The following is a 15,172-nucleotide window of genomic DNA, read 5'->3' as shown; positions in this document are numbered from 1 at the left end:
GACTGACGCCTGTCCCGCCGCCCGAAGACTGCAGGGGACCCCTCGCCATGCGCCAACCCAACGCATGCGCACCGCGGCGCCTTCATTCATGAATAAATATTGAATAACAGATCTAGTTGCGGTGTTGAGTCATCGACAAGAAGTTAAAATGTGCCAGAACCCACTATTTCATATTGTTGCGACTTCCGTATATAGAAATAAAATATAATCATAGAGCCCACCTGGATCTGTGGGTGACGAACAAGGACCTCTAATAAGTTGACGTCTCATGACGATTGCCTTCTCGGCTGACCGTTGTATTATGTGGTGATTACAGCTCCGCACATTCCACCCTAAACGTGGACTTTTCACTAGGGGACTACTCATTCACAAACTTAAACGATTAGTAGATTTCTAAGAGCAGGCCCACATCTCCATATGTGAGGTGTGTATAGATCCTTCAGTACACACAAAACACAAACCCTGCTATGCATCACATTCTATCGGCCACTGAAATGTTGAAAAATTGTTTGTATTCTTAACTATAGGTATTACAAAGAGATCTATTCTCGCTATCTATAACTACGGTCGTGTGTGTGAACCCTGGGGAGTAAAATGAATAGGGTCGGAGAGCTTTTTAATGTGGGAGAGTCACACATTCGAGACAAAATTATGATAGCGGTCCTACAAGACACTTCAGTAGTGTGCTATAAGAAAGACATGGATTCACTTTTTGACGAGGATAAACGTGACTACGTTATTAATTACAGCTACCAGCTGCACATATAACGTAGACTTTTACAACATCAGGGAACTCGACTCCAACTACACAGACAATGCAGAATTTAAGAATGTCTTTTAGAGCTAACATTATGCCCACAAAATCCCACGTTAATATGAATGACCTACTGTCTCAAAGAAACACTATTTTGCTTGCGTTATTTTTAAAATACTGTATATGCTTTTACAACATGACCCCAGTATATGTACAAAACAAATGTGTTACGAATTTCAAGAGAATTTATGAAAAAACGTTTTAATAAAGCTTCATCACTTTAGCCACTGGTGGAAATAGGCCTCCCCCAAAGATCTCCACGACGATTTGTCCTACGCTGACCTCATCCAACCTATTCCACCCATCTTGACCAGATCTTCGGTCCAACTTTGGGATGGCCTACCAACACTGCGTCCTCTAGTAGGTACGTGTACGCCATTCGACGACTGTGCTGGCTCAACGGCCATCTGTCCTTCGAGTTGTCCACTGCCACTTTAGTTTTGCTATCATCCTCATAGTAAAGGTTACATTTTATGTAAATGATGACACATCTTGGAAATAGAGCGACCGCCCCCAGGCGTTTTCATTGCAACTAAGTTTTATTAAAAAGAGGCCCGCTGAGTCTTTTGCGCCCATTCTTCTCAGGTATTTAAATTAAAGTATAACTTAGTAATGACTTTTATATATTTAATAAATCAATGTTAGTACCTAATCTGTTTCGGCCCAGGTTGGTCGAATAACGGCCGTTTTCAATAACCTATCTAACTTTAGTTTAACTTACGGATACATTACTGTCACCATTTAATGACAAGATCTTATCTATCCATAGTTATGTCCAATATAGTTATAGTCCAATGCTATCTGTCAATAGGTTATTGAAATATAAGCAAGCGTTAAAGGATAGATAGGTTATTTAAAACGGCCGTAAATAAATAGATTATTTTTATTAATCGGCGTCGGCGCAAGAGCAAAAGACACAGCGTATTTAATATTACCCCGAAAAACGTATTTATTTAAAAAATCTACACAACGTAGTTTTATATTGACGACTAAAACGTTTTCGAAGTAATTTCCTTCAACTTAATTTAAATAACTTTGAATCTTTCAATTTCAAAATAATCTGCAATACAGTCTGCCTCTGAAGACAACTTTCTATTGAGCAACTCCATAAGTATAGACAGAGTTCTACTTGCTCAAAAAAATTCGGGACAAGACGATCCGTAAAGGACTTTTCGATAGCATACCTCTCATTGTGAATCTAAACATATTTACTATTTTTGAAATATATGTGCTTGAAGCTAGAATTTCTTAAGAAAAATGTTAATTTCTTCACTAAATTTGGCATCTCTTTGTTTTCATCTCGTGACCTCATCAGAATTCGACTACCCCAAGGTAGAAATTTGTGCTCAAAAAATTGTGGTGCGTGTAAATATTTATAATAAAATATGCAGTGGCGTAATTGTACGTTCCATAATCTGATGCTCGTGGCAAGGCTCTTTGGATAGGGCCCTCCCATTAAAAATTATCCAAGTTGTTATTTAGTATTTCTTTGATTAAGACGACTGACTTAAACCCTATCAATAGGTAAGCCCATACAAATATTAGTATTTTATTAATATTAAAGGTCTATATGAATAATAAAAATTAGACTTGCATAAGAGGTGTATTAAATTAAATCTTTATTAAGTTATTTTATACTTTTCTGTTTTTAAAGTCGGTTTCTTTAATGTAGTTTTTTATTAGGAACGCGTGTAATTGTAGCTGTGTTGTTCCCTTGAAATCGAGATTTGGAAAGGTCTTGAAACGTCGAGTTAACTAAAATAATAATAAAAATTTAACTTTTACGCAAAAATATAATGTTGAAACACAGTTACAATAACATGCGTTTTAATCCTTTAAAAAGTGTTTCATTTAAATGTCATCACACTCGCGTTAATCAAAGAAAATACAAAATCGTAAGCAGTCAACCCACCTTGACAGTCGGCAAGTTGATGGCACTAATAAAATTCTTTTAAATTGGTCTCATTGGGAACCACAGCTGGTGTAGTTGGCTTGGGGTGTCACAGGTTAGTGGACGAACCCCACGACCACGTCAACTAATTGACGGGCATAATATATACACATCATAAACAAACGATCGAAATAATTGATTATGACTTTATTATATAAAATATTATTCTTATAGAGGTATAATTTACAATGCACAATCCTATGTTACATAATGTATCGTATGATTGTCATACTAAAATAGCGACACCAAAGCCGACAGAGTGTACGCTCCATCGTGAAGGGTGAGCCAGCTAAATCACTTCAATGTCCGGTTGGCAGACGTGTCGGTGTACTAACGGCCGTGGCGCCTCTGTCGATCACTGCCCATACACTGGTAGACAGCATGCCTGCTACAGATACATTATAAAGAATACTCTACGTGGTCACTGCCCAACACCAACTTCCTTCACACATTCGCTCTTCTCAATGAGTGCGCCATCTATCACGTCACCGCCATTAGCTTGTTCGTCAATCACTAACTTCTCTTTACCCTCATCGTCACCATCACATTCGTCAGCTTTGTCGAGGCATGCATCAACTTGGTCTACTTGGTCGCAGCGTTCGTCACCTTGGTCGCACCGTTCGACACCTTGTTCGAGGCGTTCGTCGGTATCTTCCTTTGTTTCTTCGACATCGGCGGCGGGTTCGAAAGAGTGTCCGTAAAGCTTCTCCAGCCATCGCGCGGACGCCCACTCTTCCACCTCCCCGCGCACGATGCTTTTTACGATATGCTCTCGCTTAAACGCCTCCACGAGTGGGTCCACTTCCTCCCACGTTAGGTTCTCGTGACTGTCTTTAAACTTTGCGTCGTATCTCTCGTAATGCACCTGCAAACGGACACAACAAACATATTATATAAAAGGACACGTCTGACTGGAGATCATACGATGATAGCTTAACGCACTTAATCTTATATTCGAGGAGCTGAAGTCCCACCTGCCACCATCATTACCTACTGGAACACGACTCACCTTGTCCAGCACGAGACCCAAACCTGGCGCGGTGGGCAGCATCAGTTTCTCACTTCCGAACACGCGGCGCATCATCTCCAATCCCGCCTGTCGTCGCACTACCGCTATCATCAACCCTACCATTTTGCGAATCTGATGCAGCATGAAACTCTGACCCTGTCAAAACAAACATAATATATACATACCAACGAAGTGTTTTGTTTGCATATCATGCTTTATAATAAACTTGCTGACCTGACAGACGATGTTCTGTATTACATAATAAAAAAAAAATTATAGGAATTTGCCAATAATATTTCAAAACATCAAGAATTATTTCGTAAAAAATGCTCCCTGTAGTTAAAATGAAATTGTTTCACAGCGGAACTGTCAAACCGTGCGTCACTAAATTCTCTCATAGAAAATATTATATCCATATAAAACAAATATTGGAAATAAAAATAATAATGGGTCCCAAATCGAAATAAAAACTATCCTATCTCTCAAAATCTGTTCATTAGTTTAGGAGTCCATCGAGGACAAACAACGTGTCACGTAATTTATATATATTGAGATATACAAGTAGATGGTAGTAATTATAATATATTTAGAAGAATAACAAAGTACCTTTACACATAGTTCAGCAAACTCCATCTCACATTCATTGAAAACCCTTTCCAAGCTGAAAGACATCATGTAGCGGGATGCGGACGGGTCGTTGTGGTGCCTGTAAGTTGCAACAGTGGTTAGTGCCATAATCTGTACGACTAACACTCGGTATGCGGCAGATATATTTATTATTGTATTTTTATGTGGTGAAAGTCTCAAACAAAAACCAATGGATAACTAACCAGAAATATTTAACATCATTATAGGGTTTGTTATGTTTTAAAGTGATGACCCTCACTTCTGGGATTATGCCACAACCTGAGAGTTGAACAATGCATACAAGATTTCATAAACGAAGCGTCACTCGAACGGTTTGCTCAGTTGGAAAGAGCGCTCGCACGGAACGCGAGAGGTCGCGAGTTCGTGTCCAACATCGTGAATAAAATTTTGTTTTCAGTTTTATTTGTGTAATCATAGAAGGATTTTCCGACTCGTGCCGTAACTAAGGGAAATCGGATAACACACGAAATGGCAAAGAATAATAATAAAAAAAACGAAACGTAGCAAGTCCTACTGTATTATTACTGGCTGTATTATTATTACAATCATTGACTTTGTTTTAAAGTCGATACAGCGACTGCGCGAATTAAGATTGCCGCAATTCTTTGCAATACACAAACGATGTAAAAAAATATACAGGCTGAATCTTCGCGATAAATAGTCGACACACGAAGAGGTGTTGCGGTGGGGGCTGAGGAGCACAGGACGTTCACTACGTGAGTGTCAGTAAAGCAGTCGGGCTTACCATTTCGGAGTTAATACATCATAATAAAAAATTAAATTTGTAACCAAAATTTATTAACGATGCGGTTCTCGAACCCGCGACCTTTCGGGTACCGTCCGAGCGCTCTTCCACTGAGCTAATCGTTCGAGTGACGTAAGATTCATAAATCTCACTATGTCTTGTTCAACTCTCAGGTTGTGGCTCCATCTACAGGATCTACTACTACAGTTGATAACCTGCTCAACGATACAATTAGGCGACGAAGTACAATCCAGCTAAGTTTGAAAGCGAACAGTTGCTTTTAACGTAGGGGATTTTAGCCTTCTCCGTTTTTTACAAGATTATAGCCGTCATCTGTCAATCTATCAACCACTGCACGTTTCATACAATCGAGTGAATCATTTTTGTCTTAGAGAGTATCGCTATCACTATGTCACTATTGGTGTCCACAAAATTCTGTGCACGTCATCACCACCGGCGCACCCCGCCCTCTCCAGCCGCGATAAACGAGGCTTAAGCCATAATTAGCAATCACATCAAACAAATATGTTCTAATTTTTTGCGAAACACTCACAAAACCAGTCATTGATGAATCAAATATATCTAAATACAAAATATTTGTTACAATATTATTCTACTCACTTTTTTTCCGTGAAATTGTGAAAGCTTTTAGTGCCTTTGTAATAACTCAGTATTTCATTGACTAAGCTCATCTTTTCTGCAGTTATTCTGTAATTCTTTCTCTCTTCCTCTGTGACGGCTTTTGGTTCAAATACATAAGTTGGAAGAGTATAGCTATATGTGCGTGCATTACATTTGGATTTAGAATTGAATTTATTAGTAGTTCTCTTCACGCCAAACACTTTGATGCAGGCGGGAAGGTGTTTATTGATCTCTTCTATGTCTGCTTCAAGTGCTGTAACAAAGATTTATGCAAATCACTGCAGTTCTAATAAATCAAATCAAATCAAAATAACTTTATTCATGTAGGTCACGGAAATGACACACACTTATGAAGGTCAAAAAAATATTTTTCTTATTGAATCTACCGCTACTTCGTAAAGGGTTGAGCTAATGAGAAGAAGTACAAAAGTTATTGAGTACAGTAGCTGCATCATCTACACACACCATAAATAAATAAATGTATTCTGTGAGCATTTTATAAGCGATTATAAATAAATAAAAAATTTATATAATAACTTTTAAGAATCTGAAACCAAGTCTCCGGCAACAGGATCATCCTGCCACCACAAGCAGTGCCTGTTCACGAACATGACGCATGAGCCAGCCTTCGCCTCCCTCGACCATATTATAGGGAAGGGAAATAATATACAAAGTAACATATTGCAACCATATGAGTATTTAAGGCACTGTGAGATTTTTCGTTCATAGTTGCTTCTATATATTGGTAGAGGATAAGATAGCTCACTCCCAGTTTCTTGATAATATCAAAATATCCATCCCTCACAAACTGTCAACAAAATCTAATTTATACATTTTTCATATACAACTGTGTAGCGGTTAGGCACTATACACAATGAGCATTTACTACCTTTCACATAATTATATGATTCTAAAAGATTATTAGAGTGTTACAAGATTTTAAAATAATCTTTTCTAACTCTAGTTACTCCATTACATTATTTTAGTTACTGCATAACATTATTTCTATCTTAATCTATCCATCTTTATTGTCAGCAAAGATTGAGTGGTTACTATATTTAAATAATCTGATATATTGTTCATAAGAACTACAAATAAAGTATGATGATAAAAGTATGGGTACCTTCAAAAAAAGGGCATCTTCCTTAAACGCCGGCAACGCTCCTGTGATTCCTCTGGTGTTGCAAGAGATTGTGGGTGGCGGTGATCACTTCACACCAGGTGACCCGTACGCTCGTTTGTCCTGCTATTCCATTGGACAAAAAAATGACCTAGATGAGATCCCCGATCAACGCCGGATGCATTGTGTTTAGTATTGTTAATTAGTAATATTTAATATATTCATGCAAAAACATACACACCCATATCAACAGAAATCGAAGGTATTCATGCCATATTTAAAAAAAATGTCTTCATCATCATTCATAGATTTTTAGTATCTAAGATGTACTCATTTGCTTTCTGGTAGAAAATATATAATTCAGATTTTAACAAAATATAATATATTCTACATACTTTATAATTTTATACAAATTCCAAACAAAATAAAAGATTAATAATATTAAGACAACACAGCTGATTGCTCATATCATGACCAATAGCTGATAGTAATTTTGAACACTCGCTATTTCCACTCAATATTATATACTAACAACAAATACCTAAATCTTGTAATAATGTCACTTCATAAAAATATTGGATGTATACTTTAAAATGTTTTATACTTGCTGATTATTTTGTTAAAACAATAATTTGAGACAATCCATGTCACCTGTTTTCACTTTAGACAAAAAGACTAGACTATTTTTAGTATGGCATTAAGAGTGTAATTCATTTTGAGATCATTCAATAATAACTTTATAAGAAAATATACCTCATTATAAAATATAACAGAAGAATAATAATTAATGATTTTAAATTAAAAATATATGGAAACAATCTAACAAACGATTCAGAAAGGTTACTAGAAAACCAATATATCAAGATTTGATCTTTTTAAAAGATTTGTAAGTATTGGCAGTGCAGCTGCTGTTTTTTTCTGTAGAATAGGGTGTAGAAATAGATATTGTATATTCCTAGTGAGAATATTCTACAGCAAATGAAAAAACTAAAGAAGTTAGCATCATGTGTGTGATATATAATACTTACGTAGTTTAAGTGACACAACTTGTCTTGCAGCAGATACACCTTTATCGGTTCTAGAGCTTCTTTGGAAATCTGCATTCTGCTGCTTCACAAAATCAGCTTCTGTGATATAATTACACTCTCTCAGTGATATCAATAGATCCTCTTCTATGGTCTTCACCCCAGGATTTCTTGAAACATACACATTTACTGGTAAGTCTTAGAATAGCTGATTCCTAATTAGTTTAAAAAGGCATACATACTATGTCTCTGTTTGAATAATAGCACTGGATAAGATCTAATAGTTACAAGAAAGAGTTTCATGTCTCAATGTGGGCTAGGACTTTTTTTTACATGAAAATAAGGGATGAGATGAACAGGACATTTAGCTGGTGGTTATTGAATACACCCTGCCCATTACAATACAGTGCAGCTCAGGATTCTTGAAAAACGCCAAAAATTCTGAGTGGCACTACAACTGCGCTCGCGCTGTGCATTTGCCCAGTAATTTCACTAGCTGTGGCACCCTTCACACAAACACACAGTAATGCTTACACATTAATGCTTCACCACTGAAATAGGCGCCATTGTGGTACCCATAAACTAGCCGGTATCCCGTGCAAACAAGCCTCCCACAAAAGAACTAGAAAAAGTCTTAAAAAAATCACCTACTATTTATTAGAAAAATCTTCTCAATATAGCTCTCCGACACTCACTGACCCACCTTTGCATACCATAGTAATCAACACCACAATATCCAATCAACATCGCCACTTTTTTCCGTTTAATTCTTTCAACAGGATTTTCGCATGTTTTTTTTTGGTCAGTCTCACCATCCTCAAGTTTGTTCTCATTAGTCTCCCACTGTCTCTTACGCCGCATGTATCTAGTATTCTGTTTGTCAACTTTTTCACATTCTTCTACTATAGGTATGGCAGTACTCATCCTTAATAATTGGGCTCTCTGTAGCCTACTAACTGAAAATTTATTATGTTAGATCAAACATGAAACAATTATTACATGTACTCTAGTTAGAGTATGCCTAGTATTTAACTAAGATAATATATTTGTAGCTACATAAAACATGGGTCCAACAAGGATGGCACATTTTATGGTTATAACCTACTACTTATTAATTTGAGAGAAAAACTAGATTAACACATCTAGATAAAGTTCTTGGTACCTGTAAATGTAAAAATCGCACGTTGTGTAAGATTGAAACGCGAACAATTATTAATCAATGTTTGGAATATTCGGGCTGACATACCTAATAAAGGTTAATTTGTTAACTACCGTATAACTTATAGCTTCTCATATAAATAATAGATACCTACTAAATGATTAAATTATATGATTATATTTTAAAACTTATTTACAAGTTACAACTTCGTACCTACTTTCGGTTTATAATTTTTTTTATTCGCCCATAACGGGCAGGCTATAGTCTATAGACCATACCACCTAGTCTTTCGTTCTTCTATGTTCTAAACAGTAAATGTTATTTCTACAAAAAAAACAATAAATTAATTGAATACATATCAAAAATAATACTAAAAAAGTGACTTTTAGATATTAGTGATTTTTGTAAAAACGCAGGTGTTGTAATAATCAAATAAAGCTACTCATTGGAAGGTCTAAATCTTAAAAAACTTTCACTTATCTAGTTAAAAATAGAAATGACCACTTCTGGACAAGGCCTTTACTGAAAATAGGCGACGATGGATCAAAAATCAATGATATTATATACAACAAAGAGGTAGATTTCACACTAGCGCGCGCAAAATGTTGCAGACAAATTCAGACAATTGTCGTAATTTCATTTAGTCGGCTAATAGCAGCGACCTAAGCGGAACGTTTTCGTGGCGTGACAATAATAATCTAAAATGCCAAACTGTGTGTTAAGAAAATGTAAACACTATGTTTGCAAGATATATAAGAGTGAAGGCATTTCATACCGTACGAAAGTATATAAAAGAACGTCGTATTTGTATTCTATCACGACTTTATATCTTATTTACAAATAAATCTCGAATTATTAACGTTGTGGTTCGAGCAAGATAGAGATTATGATGTCAACTGCAGCACGACAAGGACAAATAGTATGTGTCATAGATTAATCATTCAGAAGTGAAATCGTAGGCAGAATACATAGCGTTCGTAACCGCTTGATTGCGGTTTCCTTGTTAGTTAGTGTGTCTTTCTTAAATAATATTATGATGATTATAAAAAGTTCTGGCTTTCAAAGTCTTCTATTAAAGGTGGTATAGAATGAGATTAGTAATAGCAGGCTATTTGATATTTTATTAGTACTTAATCTTAGAATGTATGTAACGTACCAGGAAGTCTACTCGCAAAATCGACAACGACAAATTTGGAACGATACGATAATACTCGGAATATAGCGCAACTAAGGGTAGTTGCGCTATAATGACAGACAGGGGTCTGCTGTGGGATGATCGAGGTAGTATATTTTAGGACAATTTAGGAAATGATGTAAAAAAGGCATTGTTGCAGTAAATGTATTACGAAATTTAATATTTTTTAATAAACAAGTGCGTATAGCTGAACTATCAATCTACAAAAACAAGTCTTACCTTACAATACCTCAGTCAACACCTTCACTACAGATGACATACCGTACAGCTTCTCCACCAAACACTCATCCTTCAAGTCAGAAGACATCGGCGCACAGCCAGGGCGCTATCAACTATCATCGAGGCCCAGCAAATACAATTCTCAAAGAATTTTTAATTATTAAAAAAATAAATAAATGAATAATGAAAAATGTTGAAAATAACAATTACTAACTAAATAATTTTGAGCTGATTCAATAAAGAATATCTTAATCATTTTAGTGTATTATTTACTTACCTCAAAGTAACGACTAAACGCTCTTTTGCTGAAATAGGAGTCCGAAACTGTGTTAAATCTTTTTCAATGTCATTTTCGATTAAATTTAGCAAAACATTAAATTGATCTTCATTCATTCTCAAATAAAGTTTATATCGGCGCTCATCTCTTAATAAACGTGGATATAAAGTGTGGAATTCACCAGTCTGCGTTCTTTCTTTATTTATTTGATGGACCCAAACGCTTCTTTTTATTTTTTTTCTAGGCGGACAACATAAAGCAGCTGCCGCTAATTCGAAAAATTCGTCCTCACTTTCACTACTCGACATGTTTCTTGGTCAACAGTTCTTTGTGGAATAGGCAAAGGAACGCATCTGCAAGCCACGTCCCAAAAGACTGTGCAAACTTATCAGTCGCGGCTGACAGCTTTTTTCATACGGACGCGGTCCTCAAAATCTACACGGAGCCAGAGAGTAGACAGGTCCCTAACCTCAAAATTGCCGAGACTGCGACAGCAGATATACTCCCTAACGTACAAACATACCCGGTATGTGGCAAAAAATTGTGTTCAATTTTGTACTCGGGGTGCGTTAAATATGACGTGTCGCTAGGTCGAGATATCTGTGTCTCCGTAAGGAAACAGAGCTGGCTGCGCCATCTCTAGGTGTTGATGGACGGCGTTTAAATTGGAGTGAATACCCCTGATATTGCAAAACGTTGAGCGTGGAGCGGGGTGCCGTGGTCTTACAGCCCCGTTTGTCCTCGGACATGCGCGGTTCTGTGCCCTCCCCGAATACGACGGGAAGCCCGATCGAGAATGCTCTGGTAGAGTTCTCGTGCCGTTATAATACTTGAATAATTTCAACTTACAAATATTTTATACACGTTATTAAGATTAACTTAAATAAACAAATTATAAATAAAGTCAGTGTTCCCTAGGGAACACTGTTCGACTTGTATACCTGTCCTACTTTTCTGAACCTGGATCTGGACAACACAGTGAACTCACACGTGTCATAATTTTTTCCTATGCGTTTAAGCGAAAAAATGATAGAGACCTTTTTTGTAGAAAATTTAATTTCCTACTAGATAAGGGAAAATTTGAAAAAAATAAAGAAAAAGTTTTATTATCAATGCTATTTTAATGGAAAAGGGGATCCCCCTCATGCGCTAACTCAATTTTCAAGATATCGAGCTCATATTTTAGGAGTTTTTTTTTATTCTAACAAAGAAACTTTTTAGACATACTTACTCAAAAAAAAAATCTGACGCAGTCTAGTGTTAATATTTAATTACATTTTTATAAAACTACGCTACACGAAGCCAATTTGGCTTTGCCCTTCAGATGACCGCAGAATTTGCAATCGCTCGAGATTTCGAAACCCAGTTATCCGATACTAGGTGAGGCTGTAAGGAAGAGTGATGACAAATAGAGTTGTTTTAGTGGTAAACGTGTAAACTTGAGTCTTCGGGGGGTTAAATTGGACAAGGTTCAGTTAATCCCATTGCGTGACCTTTTCAAGAGAGGACTCGATAGAAGACTCAAGTTTCTCCCGGCACTGGTCGACGACTGGTATACGGCATCGCCCGTACTGTCTTGTGTATAGCAATGTATGCTGGAGGTGTCCAACATAATATCATATCAGAAACAGTGTGGGAGATAGCATACAGCCTGTGGGCACTGCAGCGTTCACGGGCTTGGGATTCGAGCAATAACCGTCGATAACTTATCATTTTTTTTATGGAATAGGATGACAAACGAGCGTACGGGTCACCTGGTGTTAAGTGATCACCGCCGCCCACACTCTCTTGCAACACCAGAGGAATCACAAGAGCGTTGCCGGTCTTTAAGGAATGTGTACGCGCTTTTCTTGAAGGTACCCATGTCGTATCGTCCCGAAAACAGCGCACAAGGAAGCTCATTCCACAGCTTCGTAATACGCTCTCCGTAGTACACAGCTCCTTGAAAACCGCACTGTGGAGGACCGCCACACATCCAGATGGTGGGGATGATATCGTAACTTGTGGCGTGTCAAATTTCAAGAAGAATTTTCGAAATTCAGCGGCAGGAATCAGGTTGAACAGCTCTTCGGAACACTCCCCGTGATAAATGCGGTAGAAGACACACAATGAAGTGATGTCTCTACGCAACGCCAAGTGATCCAGCCGTCACAGAGCGCTAGGTCCCCGACAATTCGAGCTGCTCTTCGTTGCACGCAGTCAAATGGATCGAGCTGATACTGGGGTGCGCCAGACCAGAGATGACAGCAATACTCCATGTGAGGCCGGACCTGCGCTTTGTAGAGCGCTAGAATGCGGGCCGGCTTGAAGTATTGCCTTGCTCTATTTATGACGCCCAGTTTCTTCGAAGCCAATTTTGCTTTGCCCTCCAGATGGCCACGGAATTGGCAATCGCTCGAGATTTCGAGACCCAGTATTCCGATATCATATCTTAGCTTTTCAACTACGGTATCTCTAACCCCCTATTATCTTGGTTTAAGTCATACTTAAGTATAGTAGGTAGGTCTCAAAGAGTCTTACCTCCACGTGTTTCACCACATTTTCTGGCGTTCCCTAAGGATCTCTCCTGGGGCCTTTGCTGTTTGTAGTTTTTATAGTGACGTAGTTTCGGTTGTGAAGCATAGCAAAGCGCTACTGTATGCTGGTGATTTAAGGTTGTACGGATTAATTACGTCGCATTATGATGGAGCGTTGTTACAAGAAGATCTTAACACTGTCAGCGACTGGGCCAGAAGTAACAAAATGATCCTCAACGCTCATAAAGGTGTTCATATTAAAATCACGCGGAAGAAAAATGTAATATCTAAAATATATTTTGTTAATGACCTTGCCATCAATGAAGGCAATACTGCCAAAGATCTAGGAATATTAACTGACTCTAGACTTTCGTTCAAACCACATATAGAGGAAGTTGTTGGAAAGGCGACGAAAATGGCCGGGCTTATTAAAGGTACTTCCAAAGATTTTAAACAGATTAATTCGGTCATCTGTTTATACAATGCATTTGTTCGGTCGCATTGTGAATAGGCTTGTGTGATTTGGAACCCCTTTTACAAAATTCATGTTCGAAAGAATTCAAATGTCTTTTACTCGATTTCTGGTATACAAAGACACAAAACATAGTGGTTCATGTTTATCATACAGCCAGAGGCTAAATATTTTTAAATTTAAATCTCTCGAAAATCGTCGTCGTATTCAAGACTTGCTATTTTTATTTAAATTATGTAATGATACTGTTGGTGCCCCAGAAATACTACGACAAATTTATTTCAATACACTCCGCCCCGGTGCAAGGCTTATTAATCGTGAATTCTTTCATATTGCTATTCCGAGAACTAATATTGGTCTCTCTCCACTTCAGCGCTCTATGAGATTATTTAATGAGCTCCTTAATAATTATTTTGACTCAATGGATGTGTTTGGGATGTCGGTGCTACACTTTAAAAGACTTTGCAACAGTATTATTTATAATAGTATTTAAATAATTAAATTATATGGTTTCTTTTAATCATATTGAACACAAGAAATAATTTGTAGTTTTAACCTTTAAAGTACTTACTGTGCGTTTTTTGTACTAATATTATTTTTAATAAGAGCTAAGAAGAACAGAGCTGTACCTACATTCCTGCAAGAAACCTATTATGTTCATAATGTTCGTTTTATATTTGTCTTATTTTTGTTTAGTTTAGAATAGCTTGTTGGTGTGTATAATAAATAAATAAATGAATAAAATAACGACCTGTATGCTTCGCCCAGTGATGATCTGGAGGTAGGTCACTTGCATAAGCTCTCGAGAAGCCCAAATCATGGAAGTTTTGCGAAAAGCGCCTTGTGCCATACACGATCAAAGGCCTTCGCTACATTCAGGCTAACTGTTAGGCCTTTCCCCTTGCTTTCGATAGCCGCCGCCCATCTATGTGTTAGATATACCAAAAGATCACCTGCCGATCGACCATGGCAAAAGCCGTACTGTCGGTCGCTGATCAACTGATGACCCTCTAGGTATACCAAGTGCTGGTTAAGGTGGTGCTTGGAGAGCAGGGAGGTAATATCTATAAGCCTGTAGATTGCCGGATCCGAACTGTGTCCGTTTTTTTTGGATCGGATGGACAAGGGCTTATGCCTTTTGTATATGAGTGCCGGAATAAAAACGTTAGCAAAGACTTCAACTCAGGGACATACGTTTTAGGCAGGTTTGGAGAAATGCCATCGCCGAACAGTTTTCAGTCTGAACTGTACTTCAGGCATAGAGCTCTGACATCGCGGGATGGTCTGTTGTCCTGACCTGGCAATGGTCGGACGTTCCCAGAGGGGCGTCGATAGAGAACCGCTAACTTTCGGGATGTGAAGTCTGTAGAAGATCTAATA

General features: G+C 37.6%; 1 protein-coding gene across 7 annotated transcripts; it reads right to left on the bottom strand.

Annotated features, from left to right (window-relative positions):
• Positions 1-2,897: 2,897 nt before the first annotated feature.
• Positions 2,898-9,402, bottom strand: LOC126975562 (pseudouridylate synthase 1 homolog). Of its 7 annotated transcripts, none has more exons than XM_050823504.1 (7): positions 9,331-9,402; positions 8,658-8,910; positions 7,958-8,124; positions 5,789-6,062; positions 4,381-4,480; positions 3,775-3,930; positions 2,898-3,630 (listed from the first exon to the last, which is right to left on the bottom strand). In XM_050823504.1, exons 2-7 carry the CDS (start codon positions 8,876-8,878, stop codon positions 3,187-3,189), a joined length of 1,362 nt encoding a protein of 453 aa, XP_050679461.1. In that variant the 5' UTR covers positions 8,879-8,910; positions 9,331-9,402; the 3' UTR covers positions 2,898-3,186. The 7 variants fall into 7 exon arrangements, with proteins under 7 accessions (XP_050679461.1, XP_050679459.1, XP_050679460.1 ...); XM_050823502.1 differs by having other exon boundaries at positions 9,268-9,383; XM_050823503.1 differs by having other exon boundaries at positions 9,327-9,351.
• Positions 9,403-15,172: the final 5,770 nt, after the last annotated feature.

Source organism: Leptidea sinapis, chromosome 36 (assembly GCF_905404315.1).
Source record: "Leptidea sinapis chromosome 36, ilLepSina1.1, whole genome shotgun sequence".
NCBI lineage: Eukaryota > Metazoa > Arthropoda > Insecta > Lepidoptera > Pieridae > Leptidea > Leptidea sinapis.
The sequence above is the reverse complement of the archived record's forward strand: the minus strand, read 5'-3'. Positions and strand labels throughout refer to the sequence as shown.

Excerpts from the sequence above, each read along its gene's own strand:
- LOC126975562 (XM_050823500.1), bottom strand. The coding sequence starts at position 9,198 with ATGTCAGCCCGAATATTCCAAACATTGATTAATAATTGTTCGCGTTTC. Across the intron at positions 4,481-5,788 it reads CACAATTTCACGGAAAAAAA|GCACCACAACGACCCGTCCG; the intron begins GTGAGTAGAATA and ends TGCAACTTACAG. Across the intron at positions 3,931-4,380 it reads TTGCTGAACTATGTGTAAAG|GGTCAGAGTTTCATGCTGCA; the intron begins GTACTTTGTTAT and ends TTGTTTTGACAG.